Source organism: Brachionichthys hirsutus, chromosome 6 (assembly GCF_040956055.1).
Source record: "Brachionichthys hirsutus isolate HB-005 chromosome 6, CSIRO-AGI_Bhir_v1, whole genome shotgun sequence".
NCBI classification, from domain to species: domain Eukaryota; kingdom Metazoa; phylum Chordata; class Actinopteri; order Lophiiformes; family Brachionichthyidae; genus Brachionichthys; species Brachionichthys hirsutus.
Window position 1 is genome coordinate 12,536,229 of NC_090902.1, and position 19,383 is coordinate 12,555,611.

Below are 19,383 nucleotides of genomic sequence, written 5' to 3' on the forward strand. Positions count from 1 at the left end.
CTTGTATAGATTAGGCAGAAATAGACCTTAGACTCTGGTGTCGCACCATCGCTGCACTGACGGGATCAGGTATCGGGTCATTTCTCACAACGTAAGGACATGTCGGACACAAATTTTGTCTGGTGAGGACTTAACCAATGGTAAAAAACTCTTAATAATAATGCCATCATTTTTAAACATTCCAGTCCAACAGTCTCCTGACGTTCAGGGCCTGTTCATTCTGTACTCTTGTTTGCTTATTCCTGACCAAACGGCAGTCTGTGTCTCATAAATGAGGGACTCTGGCTGCTAAGCAACAGTGAATGCTAATGTGGAGTGACGGGCCATGCCCCCCCCCCCCACCCTGGGTTAGCCAGGGATAAGTTACCATGTTGATTTCTTCCTCACTCGTTCCTTCTGTGAACTTGGGAGTGGAGCACAGCAAGTCTTTGACATTGTGCAACCAAGTCACTGACTGTGTGTGCAACATGCTGGTCGACTCAAGATGACTGACCTGCTGGATTAAGTCTTTTTAAACCAGGGGCACCTTCGTTCAGGCTGCTACGCTGCTGATACACAGTTGACTAGCGCGAGGAGGGCGGGGTGGTGCTGCAGGCATGCCGTTGCCTGTCGAGTTGGCTGGAACCAGCGCTTTAGAAGGAGAATGGAAATGGGATCGTCTGAGTGTAACGTTTGCTGGGTGACCCTGCGATGGCTTATCTCTGATGCGATACAGCTGACTGGAGGTATTTTCTCATCAACTGTTGCTGAATGGAAAGGATGAGTGGAAGTGTCAAGTTTGGTCATATTCTTCTTGATCTCTTTGGTTAAAGGTAAGTGTTTGTGTGTTTGTGTTAAATCATGTTTTTTCTGCAGTGTTTCTTGCATTAATTTGTCCTGGGGTCTTTTGTCCATGAACATTGTCGGGTAATGACTCTTGTGCAACATTTATATAGATCAAAATGTCATTTCTTTATATTTTAGATGGAAGATAGAATCCAATTTAACATGTACATTTTACACACTGCGCTTACAAACACGATGAAGTGTGCATGTAGGTGAGGACAAAAAGGTCCTGCTGTTACTCTTGATGCCATTTTATTACTAGCGTGTTGTTGAGGAATTAGTGCAAATCAATGCACTGAGAAATAGACATTGATGTTCAATTCGGTTCTGCACAGACATTTTAAACGTGTTCAGTTACCACCACCACTGCGAAAAAGGAAAAGTAATATTTGTAGTATCTCTCGCAATTTTAGTGTTAACTAAAGTACTTTGTGGACCTCAGGCCTGCAGCTCCCTCTATTATTACCGACGCTTTAGTGAATGCTGGTGTCTGACTTTTGTTCCATTGGTCCTTTTACATAGATTCTTGTCTGCTCTTATGCATATTGGTAAATACACTAAATGTATTGTATTACTGAATCAAATATTGATTATTAAATTGGTGCTAAAACCCCCAAAAAGGTCTCCAAAATACTCCATATTATAAAATGAATCCTCATATGTTCAAATAAAAAAGTTGAACCCTGAGCGCTTTATTTTTGTACTTCATCTGTTTCCTGTTTTCCTATCTAGGGAACAGCACACATCCTCAGTGATCCATCTAAAGCCTTAAACTCAAAGGAAATGTGATGCTGTACATAATTTCATGCTTGGTATATAAATTTGTGTTTGTTTTTTTATTTTGGGGTAGTTAAAACCAGATTGATTGGAATTGTCAAATAAGCAGCCAAACGTTTGGAGTGGGAGCTCATGTAGACAGAATTGCACGAATGTTTTCTTGAAGCCCGATCCTGACGACTTCTGCATTTTTAATTGCACCAAGTTATAAATAATTTGAGCATCCTGGTATTGTTGCATTGGTCACTGACCACAAAGTCATACTGGCGTAGGCCTGAGCCTTATGGCTAAAAACCCTCTGATAGGTTTTGGTGTAATATTGTGTGAATTTACAAAGAAGTTGCATAATATGAAAGAACACTAAAATTGTGACTTTTTTTGTCTCTTTACAGATATTCATACCTGATTTTAAGAATGTGATGGATTACTGTGCCACGAAGAGACTGTCAAGTCAGCATCTCCAAAATGTCTGAGTCATTTAACAGCTCACCTGACCCGGGTGTGCACACGGTTCCTTTGTCTCACAGAGACCTGGAGCTGGGCATGTCATCTGAGAATCATTACAGCAACTCATCACTGTCCGCTTCATCCGAGTCCAGCAGCAGCATTTCTAACCCGAGTCACGGAGAAGATGTTGACATTCAGGAGTCCTCAGTTAGCAATGTGGATAATCCATCTATGGCCCTATCACAAAGTAATGTGCTCTTTGCTGAAAGGGAACAACTGAACCAAGTCTTTATTGCCACACCTGTCATTAGCAGTGTCAATTTCTGGAAAGAAAATGTGATTCTGAGTAGTGACCCCGAGACCGGATCTGACGACAACCGGAGTTTTGTGAAGAACACCGAGGATGGAAGTAACCATTCAGTCGTGTCTCTAGACTCTGCTGAAAAGTTAAGCCAGCTGGGTTCATGCATGACCTTCCATAGAGGGTCCACTGAGAATGACTGTTGTTCCCTTAGCTCTGGGGAAATGGTGCTAAGGAGCAGCAGTTTTTGCCTGGAGGAGCACTCACGTTTGGTGGTCTCTTCCCTGGAGGAATCATCTACGTCTTTACCCGCTGGCCATCAAGCAGTTCCAGCTGAATCTGACCTGTTGTCAACCAGTTATCGGGATGTTTGCAAAAAATCCCAAGAAAAACTCACAGAGAAGACAAACCATCCGTGTCTGGGCATGACCTTCATTCAGGCAGAGGTCTCCGACGAGGAAAAAGATAAGGAAGCTTCCAACCGTCTTGTAACTCTGCCTAGTGAAGGTCTTTTGATGACCTTTGTCTGTGAAACCCCCCCTGCTGATTGTGGAAAAGAGGATCAGTTTTCAAGCGCTGAACCCCAGCTTCCCCATTTCCCTGCAGCCTGTACACCAGAACAAGGCAAGGACTTTGTGCCCACTCTGTCAGCTGTGCAAGACACCGATGAGGATGTTCACACTTCCACTCCAATACAAAATATAGAGGACAAGGTACTTGGCCTCCCTCCCTTTTCAGAGTCTCCCTACACTGGAAAAACGGGCACCTCAGGACGCCGTCCTGTTAGACGCCAGCAAGTGTCTGATGCGTCTAATTGTTCGGCTGCAGCACTGCTGTTGTCCAATAGCAAAGTAAAGAAGTTTCCCAAGTCAGATTTCAGCAGTGTAAAATCTAAAGTCGTAACAAGAAATTTCTATCACAAGTCATCACAGGCCAATGTAAATAAGTGCAGTGATGCACATAAGGGAGCAAGTATCGGAAAAAGTACTGAAAATGTAAGAAGTAGCCCTGCAGTTGTCACTACTGCCATAAAAATGGGTAATGATGCTCAGAAAACAGGGTTTGCATCTGTGCATCGTGCTGCGGATGGACAGGGTGCAAATGGAGCATCCTCAGCATCCCACCACCCAGCTGCACATGAACATGATTCAGCAGCCCACTGCAGTCGCGCTGACTCTGCAGCACAACGATCTGGCAACCAGACCTTCTACATGTCATCCCCAGAGAAATCCCCCAACGGGTTCCAAACGTATTCCAAACCAACTCCAAAGGAGGCCGTGCCGAACAAAGTTGAGGTCAGGTCAGGTTCGGCATTAGGCCAGGCCAAGCCTCCCGTCCTGGAGACGCGACCTCGGTGCTCATCGGACAGTTCATTGTCATTTCGGCCGGCCAAGCACCAGAACCAGAATTGCCCTTACAAAAGTAAACCGGTCATACCGGCTGACGCTACGGACAGTCCTACTGAATACTCTACGAAGTTTAAGAAGATGAGCCTGGTGGTGAGTGTGGACACGATGGGAGCATTTCAAGATTCAGCCATCATTTATTACATATCTTTGATTACTGACCGCTGCTTTGTTTATTTTGTAGAAACTGTTCAGCAAATCCAAAATGGCGGGAGCTTCGAGGGATGAGAGCAAGAGCAGATTTCCAGGACGGCTTTCTCTGAGACCAACAGGAGGAACTCCGCTTTCACAAGCGGCAGCTGTTAGACTCCCACCGGCCACCTTGTTAGCCAGGCAGAGGGAGGCAACCCTCGGGAGGGATGAATGCAGGGCCTCCAAAGACGGAGGTACGCCTCGACCAAAGCAAGCAGGCACTCCAGGTAATGCTTTTAATTTAGTGTGGTAATGTTAGAGAAGATTATTGTTGATGTGTTGAGATGATTTTGTGAAAACATAGCAGGAATCTTAAAGTTTAATCATTCATTTGTTTTACAAAACTTAAAATTTAACAGTAATTAAATATTGAAGTTGACCCGCTATAATTGTCAGTCTAATGGAAGGGTTGCTTGAGCAGCACCAGGGGTGTGTGGTTCAGGGGAGGAGCCGGGTCCTGCGGAGCAGCGGCCATTTTCATGCTTAGTCCTCTTCAAATGGCTACTGTATTAAAAGTTAGTTTTCTACTTGCTAGTTTTAAATGATGCCAGGATGCGTAATGTAACGTTGCACAATATTCAGGCTGTATTAAAGTGGTCTTTCCATCAGAGGGTGACACAGAGCACTTGCTCTGAATGAATAGGCCGAGCTCAGCCATTCTCCACGGAAGCACAATCTACCTTTTCTCTTCACTGCTCATTTCCTCTGCCTAGTTAGTGGAAATTACATATTTTTGAGTTTGTTGAGTTGAAAACTGAACGTCTTTTCTGTATTAAGAGGAAAAGTAAATAGATCTGTTGGAGATAAGTTTTAAATATGTAATGTTTTATATTAACATGTTCAGTAAGCTTTTTTTCCAGACAAATCTCATGGAAATGACTCTGGGGGGGGAAAAAAAACTGTTTCATCAGACTTTATTTGGGATGTCTGCTATCTATTTGTGTTCCGTTGTATTCCAGGCACTCAGAGACCCCTTGCAGCAGGAAAGACAACTCTTGGAAGTCCCTTCACAGCAAGTGTTAAGCCCAAGATGAGTGCATTCCTGCGTCGTTCTTCCACTTGCCCCTCTCTTATGGGCCACCCCCCAACTCCTACTTCGAGAATACCACGCAAGATACAGGGAACACCCAGGAGCCTTACTGAGGTTCATCATGTTCAACCGAAGGAAGGTACTTTTAGATAATCAGCCAATTTTAGTAATATTATTTACTTTAAATACAGGTTATTACATAAAAACATGCAAGTTGTTTGCAGGCTGTTTATCAGGGTCAGTTGGGAGTGCTCATTTAGACATGATGGGAGTGGCTTCTCTTTCAAGTAACCCATTTCAGCGCTGGGCATAGATGTAAAGCATCCCTGGGGCAAATCTTTGATTTAATACCACATCTGGCAAGATACAGGGGCTTGACATCTCAAAGACACTAGCAGGCATTATTTTGAGCTCTTCGGGAATGTGGAACATCTGGAAAATCAATCCTAAAAAATCTGCATGAATTGACTGAAATCCCATCGAGCACCAGTAAATGACTTTGTGTTGAGATTTGAATGACGTAAAGGCATTTTATTTTCATCCCGGTGAAATAAAGGTGCGATACTGTAAAGCGGTCGGCTCTCTTCCGCCCAGCGGCTTCATTAGAATGCAGGTCTTTGATTGGCTGAGAGGACGTATTTACCCCCCATGTAGTTGTCATAGCAACAGTCTCTCTTCCACTCTAGTTCACACACAGCATCGCCTGGGGGGCACGCAGGCAGACATCCAGCGTAACAGATGTTGTCTGAGGCGCAGAAAGGCGCAGTCTCCCCGTTTCCTTTTCGAAGTAAAATCAGAATGGCTGGTTACACAGGACTTCGGAGCTGCACTTGGACTGAATTTCCAGCACATGGTTTAACCAACTCCTCTTCAGTGGCGCAGGGCAGTGCAGCAACTAGCTGTGACCTCACACTCTTGACATGTCTGCTCATTGGATCATATCGCTTTTGTATCCTTCCTTTGTTAGCTGCATTTAATGGAAAAGATAAAAGGCTCATGAGAAGTAAGTGATCCTGGAATATAATGTTGAATATCTGAATATTTCTGTTCAGTTTAACTTATTTAAAAAAAAAAGGTTTACATGCTCAATGGATCGGTCAATGTTGAAAATGTAATTCTATATTTGCTACATCACCATGTGATGAATGTTATCACAATGGCTAAACTGACGTCACCATTTGTGTGTGTGTGTGTGTGTGTATATATATATGTTTATAGTTATCTAACACGAGGTACTTAACAGCAGTAATTTCACTTTCCTCACAGTTTCTGGCGGAGCCACGGGTAGAGCAACCCCAGTCAAATCGACTCTGCCTAAACCGAGACTCGGGGCAACCCCGACAAAACACATCGGAAAATGTAAGATGACATCTCTACACACAGACACACACATTTGTGCATTTCAAAAATAAATCCCCATGAAAGAAACGATTTCTCATTTTTATAGTTCCCTTAAGCGGTTGACCCTAAACTGTGGTTGGATCCAAGCCTCCCGATCTGTAGGGAAAATGCGTGACCACATTGATTTTTACATCTAACAAAATCCTCACGCTGATAAGGAAACAGTCCTGTTAATTCTGATTTCAAAGTACTCCTCTATGTAAAGGAGACACTCTTACTTTGTTTGCTTTTAAATATATGCGATAAGAGTTATCTGATTCGATTGAATCAAATCACTTCTCTCTTTAATTCTTCAATCGATCACTGTATTTGATCACATCTCATGACCTGGTCCTAGAATAGAAGCTGACTGAAGTTGCGTTCTGGTTTCACTGCTCACGCTACATTATGGGTCGGGTTAACGCTTGTCTTCTGCCTCCAGCGGCTTTGGCTGCAGCATGTAAACCTGCTGCTTCCACCAGTAGAGGAGCTTCAAATGTGGCAGCCGGTCCACTGAAGCGGACTCCTGCAAGATTTGCTCGACTGTCTTCAAGTGCTCCTGGTAAGTGTCTCTGTGTTCACTGTCATACCACAGTGGCAGTTTGTTATAATGAACTACCGTAGTAGCATTTTAAGAGCAGCTACTTGTTTTTTCACTCAATCACATGTTTTCTGTTAACACATTCACACTGCAGCTATATTGTCGTGTGTTTTTTTTTCTATCTTTGGTCACTTACAAATGTGTTACAAGGCATAACGACTCATGTCACTTGTAGTGATGTGTTTTACAATCGTGTGGTGAACCTTTTCCTATCCGTTGCTTGTAAATGCCAAAACCTTTTAACAATGGTCGTTCATTCCACTCATCAGTTATCAGTGGCGTGATTCAATCAGGAGCTTTTCTGCATTCTGTTAGATCGGATTAAATCTCTGTGGCTTCACGTTGTTCTCTATTCGGTTCTAGTTTTCCACCTTTAATGGAAGCCGGGTTTGTAAAGGTCAGTGAAAGGAAGAGTGAGGGACTGGATTAAGTTCCCATTGGCTGCAGTTGCTCTGTTTCCCCCTCCCACTCATCTTTCCCTACCCGCCCCCTCTGCAGCTTGGATCTGATACAGGACCGCCATCATCTAGCATGGTTGTGCTGTTTTTCTCGGCTTTAAGAGATTCGTGTATTTGGTGAAGAACAGAAGCCCAGTTTTTTCCAAGAGGATTATGGGGTTTTATTTGCAGGGGGCGGTCCTTATTCCCAATCACATCAGTGTCAGGCTTTGACAGACCAGTGGCCGGACATCAACCTGCCCTGCATTTTAGAGCATTCATGGTTGGATATTTGAATTTTATATTTTAGATCTGCCTGCTGATTTAGATGCCTTTATTTTTTTTTCCAAGGCTTTCTGAGGAGTGACTTCTTATCATTCTTTATCTTTTTTATTTAAATTTTTTAAAAACTGTCAGTGCTGAAGGACATTATGCGATTTTAAAGTAATAGTCTTAAAATCGTGGCTTGATCTGAATTTGAGAGATGTTATTGTCTCCGAAGCTCTCCCTGTCCAGCATCCGTGTGCGTTTGGCAGCCAAGGGTTTACTCCACAACCTGCAACTGCTGTCAGGATGCAGGAGAAACACTGTGGTTTTCCAAGCAGGTCTGTCCCGGGTTTTTGTGAAATATTATTATTTTAAATATTTTCTTTTGCTTTTTTTTTTTTTTTTGTAAAAATATTTTGGCTGAGAATTTGCTTCAAGTTGTTCAGTTATCTGTTTCTAAAATCTACATCTCCTTTTAGTTTCTACATTTACAGCACATGATTATATATATGGTGTTGATATATTTTGTTCAAATACGTTCATTTAATTTGACACTTTTTATCCATATTCAGCCTTAATTAATTCATTTTGTTATTTTAAATGCTATGTGCAATATGGATGAGAATACAACGCCATGGACACTATAATCTGTTGGTGTTTTATTATGGTACATTTGTTATATGCTACTAGGATGGTGATGTGGATGGACTTTTCAGATAGATAATGCTGTTAAAATGTGTTTCCGCTGAAGGCTAAGGTTGAGAATGATTGTCTGGCATTGTCAAGCCAACGTTGTAACAAGTGCCTTGTTGTGATGGTTCTCGTCACGCATCATGCTTGGTGCTATGGTGTGATGTCTCCTTCCAAAAGCGAAGCAGTGAGCTGTGCAGTCACTCGGTATTCGGTGTTGAGTCTTCTAGTTGAGTTGGTTTTATGAGCTGGGAAGGAGAGCACAGGGCAATATCATGTCTTCAACACTCTGTTCAGCGACTTGGACAAAAAACGGCTGCAGATCTTCTGTTGCCAGGGAACAGGAGTAGCCGTTCTGTTTCAATAGTCACTCGTTTAAAAAAGCTTTTGTAGGTGAAAGAGGTTTCTCTTTGTGGTCATTTGGGTAAAATGCAGCTTATTCATGCATTTACTGTTGAAATGCCTGAATGCTCGCCTGTACCCATTTACTTAAAGCTCTGAAACCTGGAGTTAATCAGAAAGTTCTGTCTGCGTTTCTCTCTTTAAGGGCTTATAAATTTTATTCTTGTGAATAATGTCGGTTATTGAGACTGTTTGTTTCATATTAAATTATATATTTGGTTATTCTGTTGGTGGTCCGTGTTGCATGTGACCCCAGCTGAGGTGACATCGTTCCTGCTCAACCAGCAGAGGGCATCCCGGTTTAAAGAAACCCCGTCGGATGAAGTTTAAGCGTAGAAGCTTTACGATTCCTGAAAGCTGAGCAAGACACTTCAACTGTTCTGGATGTGAATATTTTAGAAAAAGGTTTGATATTTCTCATGCTATATTAATAATTCAAAAGTTTGCATGCAAACTGGTTCAGCAGTTTTGCAGTCAATGCACTAACACAGGTTTAAAATGGCTGACTCGGCGAAAGGAAGTGACAAACTCCTTAAATTCTCTGCCTTGTTTTTCCAGTTAAACCATCCACCCGGGCCCAATATTAACATGAGGTTTGTCTTTGAGGCTGCGCCCCTCTACTTTTTAATGTGTTTACTTAAACTGTGACGCACGGAGCTGCCTGTGAGAAACGGGTTTTGGGTGAGCCGGATAATGGCGCTGTGTAAACTCGAATCAGTTTGTAGCGTGAATGTAACAATTGTTCATTTAAGATAAGATGGAGCAAGCTTTCGATCTGACTGTTTGTGTCGCTGCCTTGTCGACAACAACAGCCGTCTCCCTGCTGGCCTGGCGAGCCTCGAGTGTTGTTCTCCACACAGTATTACGTTCTTCCCTCAGACTGGCGCTCAGAGAGCCGTCTGCAGCTCTTCTCCAGGCCAGCAGCAGAGAAGATTGTGGGGTTTGTTTTTCCTATTGCAAGATCACTCTCTTGCCAATGGAAAGTTATTTTTCTGAAGGGAACCGTAGATCTCGGTCTCACAGCTGAATATTTGTGCTCTCGATGACACTTGGATCTAATTTGATTATCCAAGTTGTGTGTTTCTTGGTCAGAGGTTGTGCAAATATAGCATTAAAGAAGCTACTATTATATCATGGTGACTTGTATCTATCGGGGTTTGTATTTCACTTAATTCACTCTAACACCGGCGAGTGCCAACCGGCCTCCGGCGACGGTAAGTTCCACTCACTGGTATCCCCGTTATGTCTCGGGTTCGGTTACATAACACTCGTAGCCTCTCACAGACACTCTGTTCTCTCAAGCAAAACATGTTTTACGCTGGTGTCTCGTGTCAGTTTTCCCCTTCGTCTGCGCTCAATGGTAGAAATGGAAGCAGTCTGTGTTGTAGCAGAGGAAGATGGGTTTGTAGGGTGGTGATGTATTTATAGAAATGATGTACCGGTACAGCACCACAGCTTAGCTCTGGGGACCAGTGTCAGCAGAGCACTAGATTAAATTAGGATACGGAAAACTCGGTTGCATTCAGAGGATCCGTTTTTACTTCTGGGCTATCGGAGGAGCAGCCTTGGGAATCGTCAGACTGAATGATTGGACGAACCGTTTGGTGCATAAGTATCTAAAGCTTTGTTACTGGATCTGACTGCAGGCTAGAGGGTGGGTGGTATCGCCGTCAGACCAGCTACGTTGGCCACGGAGGGAGGGGGGCTATGATGATGATCAATGTTTTCACAATGCTCAATGCATGTTCTTCCGCAGTGGACAAGAGCAAACCTAAGGCCATCTCCCGCCAGCAGCAAGCATCCCGTCAGAGCAACAGGCCTCAGGATGCGGTGCCGGCGAGCCTCACCAGGACTGGGAGAGAAGACCAGAGCAACCAGCGGCTCAGCGGACTCCTGGCAGCCAGCAACTGCAGATTTGAGGCTCTTACCATTGTCTTGCAGCAAACATTGGCTGAGGTAGGAACTGTATTCATAATGGGATGTTATTTACTTTGTATTTGCTGTCATACATTACTCAGAATTACCATAATACTTGAAGTTCAACAAGAAATCATCACATTTTAAGGGGGACCCGTATCAAAGGTCCTATCCATGTGTTGTTTATCCCCCCACACAAGCTATTCTGTTCATCATCCTTCCAATGTATTTACATTTTATATTTCATCATGTCCTTATAAATATGCATTGTGACTTAAGCAGCAACCTGCAGAGTGATTGTAAGGGTATGAGGTTGCGTACAAAGATATACTTGCAAGCGGCTCATTACCTAAATAAAAATCCCCACCAACTAATTCCACACTGAACGAAAGAATAGTCGACGTTTCATTTCATAGAGATTGCCTTTCCGCTGGTCCTTTTTAATATGTATTGATCGTTAATCGGGCAGGCAAGCTCTGAGAGTCGTCTGACATCTTTTGACTTGTGGATGCACAAGCCTGCTGTTTGTTTTTGGATCTGTTTTAACAGTGGAGCCATGTGATCGGCTACCAGGAACTGGAAGCCCGAAGGGATTATTCTGTGCAACACGAACTGGCTCACCCTATCAGGATACCCTCCACAGAACCTGGACTGTCGTACTCATTTAGTTTTTAGTGGAAGCAGAATCATTATCTGGTGCTTGGATGCAATGGAATGTCTTTACATCTGGAGTCCAAGTGGCTTATCCAGCTAAATGAGTGAGATTGCACCCACCTAATGCAGTTAGAAGACAAGCATGGTTCATTTTCCTGTACACAAAAATCAGATGCTCATCATTGGAGGTTGGAGCAGGTACAAAATCCTGGTTCGAACTACGGGATGAGGCGTGGCGGAAACACTGGAGAGCCGGTGGGCGCCACGTCCAGCGTCCAAATAACAGACCCAGCGCCCACTGTCAGGTTTCATGACCGCCCACAGAAAACACTGGGTGGCAACAAACTGAATTATTTCAGGACATGGTAGGCCAGCGGTGAATCTACGTAGATGGGGAGACAGAGACTCCCTGATGTGCCCGGGGCGCAGAGACGAGCCTCAGGACTTCATCACTCCAAATTGTCCCTAGTGTTTGAGTGAATTCACAATCTCACTTCACTTACTTTACCAGGAAAGTTGGAACTTGATCTCGGTCTACCATCAAGTGTTATTTGATAGCGGACACAGAATCATTGATATACTCTGGGGACAAATGGATACGCCTTCCCAAGACTTGGTATATAAAATGTGCAAAGCCAAACACAATGGCCTGTAATCACCACTATTTAAGTATTTCACAGTACTCAAGTACAACTAGAAAGGTTTTACGAAATAGCTCTAGCCTTTTCGTTTTATATTTTTTTATAGCTTGTATTTGAACGCCACAAAAAAAAAACATATCTCATAAATAGAAAAATGAATGAAGTGGAGGCCAGAGAAGCAGGACTAAGAAAATGCCTGTCTCCAGTGAGTTTACCTGGATATGGGGAGGCATTAATGTAATCTTACAACACTGGAGTCTTTTTTTTCCAGCGATCGTCGCTGGTTAATAAGTGTTGTTTCTAATGCCATCTGAGGAATTGGTGACGTAGCATTTTCTGTAACTGCAGTGACTCATGCAGATGCAGGGAAGCGTGTCTGTCTCTGCATTATGTCCTCATGAAATTGAGTGATTGTAAAGCCTGAATTCCCCTGGCACATTGTAAGTTTAACGGTGTAAAGGGGTTATAGGATGATATGTTTGGGTAAGTAGTGGGGGATGGTAGTAATGAAGCCCCCCCCCCCCCCCCCCCCCTGCATGAATCTCCTGGGAAGGTCACTACTGCTCAGCACAAGTCAGGCAGCGCTGGACAATTGATGTTTTCTCTGGCTGCGTGACGCGCTGCCTTAAAGTGACCACGCCTCGGTGGATGTTTGGCTGCTGCAGCGACGCTGGAGCCTGCCTGTCTCTTAGGTATAATACGGTAATGCAGTCCTCCGCCGCTCGACAACCAGTAAAGTGGCTTTTTCCAGTCCTCCCTCAATGCAGTCTGAAGTGTCTGGGAGGAGGTGCAGGAGGAGGTGCAGGAGGTGGTGCAGGAGGAGGTGCGTCCACCTGGACCACTGTTTGTGCTACTGGGTCTCCATAGCGGGTCGGGGACTCCAGCAGCCGCTCTCCAGGCAGAGGCTGCATCATGGGCTGTTCTGGCAGCAGAGTGTGCCTCAGTGCTCCCTACGGGGTAACTGGATTCTATCTTCTACTCTGCAGAGGGCAATAGATGCAGATCTGATGCACGGCAGGACGAGAACTGGATTTACCTTTGTACCGTAGTCAGTCTTGTGATGTTTGGCTTGGCTGACTTAACTTTGCCTTGATAAGAAAATCATTCATGCTGCGTGATTCTATTGTTTTTTTTATATGTGAATCAGCATAGTAAGAAGGGTGGTTGATAAGAGAAGCAGAACGCCGCAACAGCTGCAGAGCAGTCAGAAAGGGAAGCATGAATGTGTGAGGCTGGCTGAAGATTTGTGAGACTCTGAACGTGAGTTGGACGTCACGTTCTCCTAAACCCCGCCCACCTATTCCTAAATGCTGGTTTCTTTGTCGCCTGCTGTATTGTGTTGTCTCTGCATTTGGTGGCCAAACGCGATCTCCAGGAAAACACACCAACACGGTTTCGATGGCATGTGGCTGACCGTTCTGTTTCTCTCTCTCTCTCTCTCTCTCTCTCTGCAGAATGACGAAGCCACAAGGCAATGCAGGGCTCTGTCACAGGAGCTGGTCCACCTTCGAGGGGAACTGGGTGAGATATGGCAGCTCTGTTCAAAGTTATCACTCTAAGTACACACTCTTGGCTCAAGGTCATGTTTTACTGCCCTTCCCTGATGCGTTAATTCTTTTTTATTGATTTAGTTTTTGTCTAGATACACAGTGGATCATTTCGATGTTGACATTGAGAGCAGTTGTGAGAATACAGTAGAGTTGTTCACCCTGCGTACGTGTTTTGTGGTGCAGCTATATAATTTATGTGCATTACATGTTAAGCATTAAACCTTGACGACTCAGATCGACGGAGTGCAGTGTGGCGTTTATTAGATTGAGCTGGAGTGTCAGCATTTAAATTGACTATTACAACATCTGTACGCTGTAGAATTCCTGTTTCTCTGCTTGGATACGTCTGCAGCTCATCTGCAGGTTCATTGCTTTGCCCCCCCCTCCACACAGGAGGAGCTTGCAGCGGTCCAATGCCACGCCGCCTTAGAGCTGGTGAGAGCTCTACGAGCGACGCTGGTGTCCAGCCTAAGTGCTTTCACAGAGAGCTGGCTTGCACATGCCGGCCCACGCGCCGGCTTTCATCTCTCTTACTTAAGCTAGCAGCAGTGTTGTGGCCCCCGCCCTTGCCTCACAGCCTCGGGGCTTCCACATGACTGTTCTTTGTATACCGAGCGCTGTTATTTCTGTGCTCTCACATTCTTCTTCCCGGTTGGAGCTGTTTGCTCCAGATGCATTCTGATCATGGCACATATCTCATGCAGTGCCTCACAAGCAAATTTAAGCATGACCCCCTTCCCGAGGAACATACTCAAAAAGCTGACCCTGGCAGAGCAGCGGACGCGAGCGAGGAAACGCTTGGCGAGCCTATCAGGGTGTGTGCGCGAGCACAGCCAGGGGTCACTTTGTTTAGCTTAGCTGGACGAGTGGTAGAAGAAACGAGTTGCTGTCTGCACTAGGCCCACGCAAAAACCAACATCAGATCGATGAGACGGTCACAATCATCTGGTCTGAAACCGTTTAGGGGGTCACAGGTGACTATGGACGGAAGACGGGCTGCACCCCGGAGAAGACGCCAGCTTCTTAGTTTACTGACCGTCTACAGACGTTCTAACGTGCACGCTGCTCCTCCGGTTTACACTGATGTTGAGGTGCCTTGTTTTCATACATTTCAACTAGACTTCCATGTATTGCAGTTATTATTGACCTTTTTGTGCCCGTCATTGTTTCAAAAGGTAAATACCGGTATTGGACTTTGTTTTTGAAAGAGGTTTGCCCTGTAGCCTTTAAGAAAAACTGCAAGATTGGGTCTAAAGGTAATGGAAATCATATGACAACCCAAAGGTGCCTTGTTAATTGGGGTTAGCAGTCGAAATGCACCGGCTATCATTTCCTGTGATTACACTGCAGCAGTATCAGCTCTGTCACCTTTATTTTTAACTGGGTCTTTGGGACAGAGAGCAGCAGCTGATTGGCTGATCTCAGTGCTCGCTGAGTTGCATAGATATAAAGCAGATCTGTTAAATATAAACAACTCGGAAACAGACCAAAAATGTATTTCATCTCGGGAGTGGAGTCGCTCACGCTGTACTTCTGTACCCGAGATGAAAGCCACATGACCCGTCAACGCCAGCAGCTGATAGCAACATGATTTGTGCTTGAGCTCTTAATCTAGACAGGTTGTGGCTTTGCTCACTGTTCACCCACTTCAGAGCAGATATGATGGACGCAAGCCAAAGCTAGTTTTTGCAAACATTAAATGCCAATAAGTAAAAGAGACGAAACCTTTTCTGTAAGTATTTACTGATCGTTCTGTTTGCTGTTTTCATGATTTTGGTGTCTGCACTGTACCAGATCTTGATCTGGCTGTAAATGACTGCAGTGTTTGGCACATGCACCATAAGAGGAACCTCCCATTGAAACGCACTTTTTCCGTTCCATGTTAGAGCACATTTGGTGTCCCATATTTATCTCAGGAGAGAACCTTGCTAGGCTGTCGGTGGACATACCAAATTTATTACTCAAGCAGTTACTAATAGATTTTTCCAATGCCCTATTTTAAAACTCAGTATGGCCATGTAGTTACCAGTGTAAAATAGTAGTTTTCTGCTTTACCCCCCCCCCCCCCCCCCCAGATTGCTCTGTGCTATCCTCTGAGCTTCTGGAGAGGGAGAAGGGGGAGCTGCATGTTGCCCTGGAGGATGCACTGCAGAAACTGCAGGAGCAGCACCAGAATGACCTGGCCAATCTGGAGCAGAGGCTGCAGGCCTTTTACCAGGCTGAGTGGGACAAGGCCCACCTCACCTACCAGGAGGAGGCTCACAAGCGCAAGAGTCTGATGCAGCAGCAGGTCCGTCGCTGCGCCACCTCTTCAACTAGTTATGGAAAGATTTGGATGTTCTCACATTACAATCATTAATACTGAGCGTTCCAAATGAACTTTTATCCCGTATTGTTTTTGAAGATTGAAGGAGTTGAAGCAAATCACGAAGCCATGAAGCAGGAACTGGAGGACAGCCATGCAGAACAGCTGCATTGTGTAAAGCAGCATTACGAAATGTCCCTGGAAGGTCAGTGAGCAGGACGAAACGTCCTCTCAAACCAGCTTTTGACTTTTATTTCAAACTGGCTGTGGATAAATTCCTGATGAGCGTATTTAAATACTTTGCCCCAGAGCATACAGTATATGGATGTTCTTTTCTACTTCATCGTGGATATTTGTTGCACAGTTTGACTTGTATTTATTTTTTCTCCTTTAGACCTGCGTAAAGTTCACAAGCAGGAGCTGCAGTCTCAGGAAAAAAGTTTAAAAGATACAGAAAGTGCTCTAACCGTAAGCTTGACTTTTCTTTTTAACCAATAAATTAACACAAACAATATAAGCAACAACTTAATCTAACAACTCTGTCGTGCTTTGTACATCCACAGGGACAGATGGAAGCTCTGACTGCAGAGAATAGCATGCTGATTGAAAAAGTAACCGCTGAGGAGAAGAGGAGGAAGCAGCTGGCTGACAGCAGTCAGGTGCGCTCACCTGCCTGTTTATTAGAGCACAGCATTTCATGGCTGCAGTGCTGCTTGACTGTTCTGCTTGTTAATACTGTAGACGGCTCCCAGGAAAAGCGTAGCTCAACGCTTTCAGTTTGCAAAACTGACTGGAAGTGGTTTCAGCACTAGCATACCATGACATACGAATATAATTCACCAAGCAGAAGGTGGCAAATACCTGAACTGAACGAGGGAAGTGCGCTAACACCGCTCGGCCATTTAGCGCCAGCGTCTGGAAGGTGCTCGTATCTCAAATGTATGCAATGTCTCAAAGCAAAATGTCGCTCGCAGGTTTGCTCGCGTCTCTGAACACTCGTATGTCAAAGCGCTCGTATGTCGAGGTATTACTGTACTTTATTTTGGTAACTACACCTTAACATTGAGAGTGTTTTTCCCCCTGAGTCTGGAGCGGTGTCAGTGATGCACGGCGCCCTCTGTTGTGTGGTGCTGGTTTTATGCCGCATGATGTTGTTCTTCAGATTTTTGGCAATATTTGTCCCCACAGAAGGACGCCCACACTCTGTATTTGGAGCAGGAACTGGAGAGCCTGAAAGTGGTGCTGGATATCAAAAACGATCAACTCCACCAGCAGAAAAAGAACCTGGTGGAGATCGACAAACTGGTAACGACTGAGATGGATCAAAAATATTCACTGATTTATCAAGACGAGCAAAACTGCTCAGGAGAAGAAAAACAAATAACTTGAATCGCTGAACTGTTTTGGATGTTTTTGGTTCCTTGACAGAAAGACAAAAATGTGACTTTGAAGGAGAGCCTTGATAAGATCCTGCAAGAGAACGAGGAGCTCAAGGCCCGCATGGATAAACATGCTTCTCTGTCAAGGTGAGAAGAAGAATCACGGCTCACGATGATCGGACTTCTGACTGTTCTGAATTACTGAAAAGTCACCTCTGAGATGTCCTCATTGTTGAGTACCAGCAAACGGGTTGAGCATGTCAAAGTATTGAGGACCAGATGTAAGTATTGCAGGGGAAGGAGGGGGGGGTCGTCGACTGACGACCTATGCAACGTTTCGACTTTACGACCGCACTTGTCTGTCTGTCTACGATGTGTTTTCACGACATTCCGGGAAGCGAGCGAGTGGATCGAGTGTACGACAGATTCTGCGGTCTCACCCTCGATGGTCTCTTTCTTCTCCTCAGTCGCGGAATCATGACGCAGCATAATATACTTACAGTAATTTAACATGGGGGTGACTTAAGACCGAATCGGCTTGCAACAAAACCCTCGGAACCAATTGTGGTCGTAAGTCGACGACCCCCCTGTATTGATGGGGATCATTTTATTGATGGTCGAAAGCTGTTAATGACCTGCCTTGTGCTTTTGGCTTATCCTTTGTAATCTTGGTGTGTTTGATCATTTCTGGAAGCAGTGGGACAGACATGCTGTGAAATGGGCGCTTCAGTTAGCTGGGCTCTTTCTTCTAACTTGCCTCCGTTGCTGCTGTTTTACAGGCAGCTTTCCACAGAGCAATCTGTGCTGCAGGAGTCCCTCCAGAAGGAGTCCAAGGTCAACAAGCGTTTGTCCATGGAGAACGAGGAGCTCCTATGGAAGCTCCAAAATGGAGAGCTGAATAGCACGCGCAGGGTGTCCTCCACCTCGACCTCCCCCTCACGCTCCTTCTGCCTCCAGTCCCCTCGCAGCTCGGAGCTTTTCTCCAGCCCTCCGATGTCCCCCAGATAGCAGCGGGCGCAGAGAGCAGACCCTCTTCTTTGGGCTGCCCCCCCCCGAAATCTGAAATGACGCCACAGCCTTACCTCGGCTTTGTTAACTCTGACACTTGCTCAACGGAGATGCTGTAGACTTTTAAAACGAAGTTGCACAGAAGCACTTAAGAAGCAAGGCCTCCTTGTTTTGTTTTGCCTTTTTACATCTGATTGTTCTGATGGAGAAAAAGGAAATCTCAGGACTTTATATGAAACGCTCTTTTTGCTTCTCTGTTGGCAGACGGCGTAATTTATTACATTTAGTGTACACACACACAGGCGCTACATGAAGTGAAACACACACATGCTGATGCAGCACTATTTGTAGGTGTATTCTTTGTTTCTGGAGACCGCAGCCATCTCTGAATTCAGGGCAGCTATAAACGCAGAGAGCACTGTTCCCCCTCAGAGTGCATTTTATTGGGTGTAAAATATGGAATTGCTTTAGCACCTTTCCTTGCTGCATAAAGGGGCAGTGAAACTGTGTTTTTTTTTTTTAACCAATGTTTGTTCCCCAGAGCTGTACATGTCTCATCTCTGCTTCTTTCAGCCTGTGTTTCCCACCGTTCTATTTCTAGGTTGGCATTTTAAGCAGGCCTCAACCCTGTGTTTTTGTTTGCTTGGCCATGGGACCAATCAAAGTTGTTGTTTGTTTGAGCCTTGTTGGTCAACCCTGACCAAACCTCCCACTACAGCTTTAAAGGGGGGGGGGGTTGCTATCACTTCCACCTCTTCTTGTCCGTTAGAAGTCAATAAAGAGTTCTTTTTACTGCTGGCAATAGCGGGTTTAATGTAGGCTGTAGAACTTTCTTTCTTTACATCCATCAATGCCACCATCAATACCACCATCGATACCACCGTCGAACTAAAAGCAACATAAAATACAATGAAAATAGATAAATGAAAATTATGGCAGTAAAAGTTGCAATGAGCTTTACATTACATGTTGGAGAAACCACCTCTTGGGAATACTGCCCTCAAGAGTATTTTGTGTTAATGTGTTATCGGTGTGTTGAGCCTGTTTGAAATATGCAATTAATAAAGTCTTGTAGCAAACCTGTTGTCAGCGTGAGCTTCAGCTTTCACTTGGGGGCAGCAGACGCGCGAATGTGAAGCTCCATCCTTGCGATCGTTTCAAGCCAGCATCTTTG

General features: G+C 44.7%; 1 protein-coding gene across 1 annotated transcript; it reads left to right on the top strand.

The window, feature by feature from the left end:
• Nucleotides 1-2,067: 2,067 nt before the first annotated feature.
• Nucleotides 2,068-19,288, top strand: LOC137895322 (microtubule-associated tumor suppressor 1 homolog). Its single transcript, XM_068740802.1, has 13 exons — nt 2,068-2,857; nt 2,957-3,063; nt 3,553-3,849; nt 3,941-4,142; nt 10,512-10,711; nt 13,422-13,488; nt 15,593-15,807; nt 15,922-16,027; nt 16,217-16,290; nt 16,386-16,481; nt 17,011-17,127; nt 17,251-17,348; nt 17,981-19,288. The coding sequence occupies exons 1-13, from the start codon at nt 2,068-2,070 to the stop codon at nt 18,207-18,209; spliced, it is 2,598 nt and encodes an 865-aa protein (XP_068596903.1). The 3' UTR covers nt 18,210-19,288.
• The last annotated feature ends 95 nt before the right edge of the window (nt 19,289-19,383 follow it).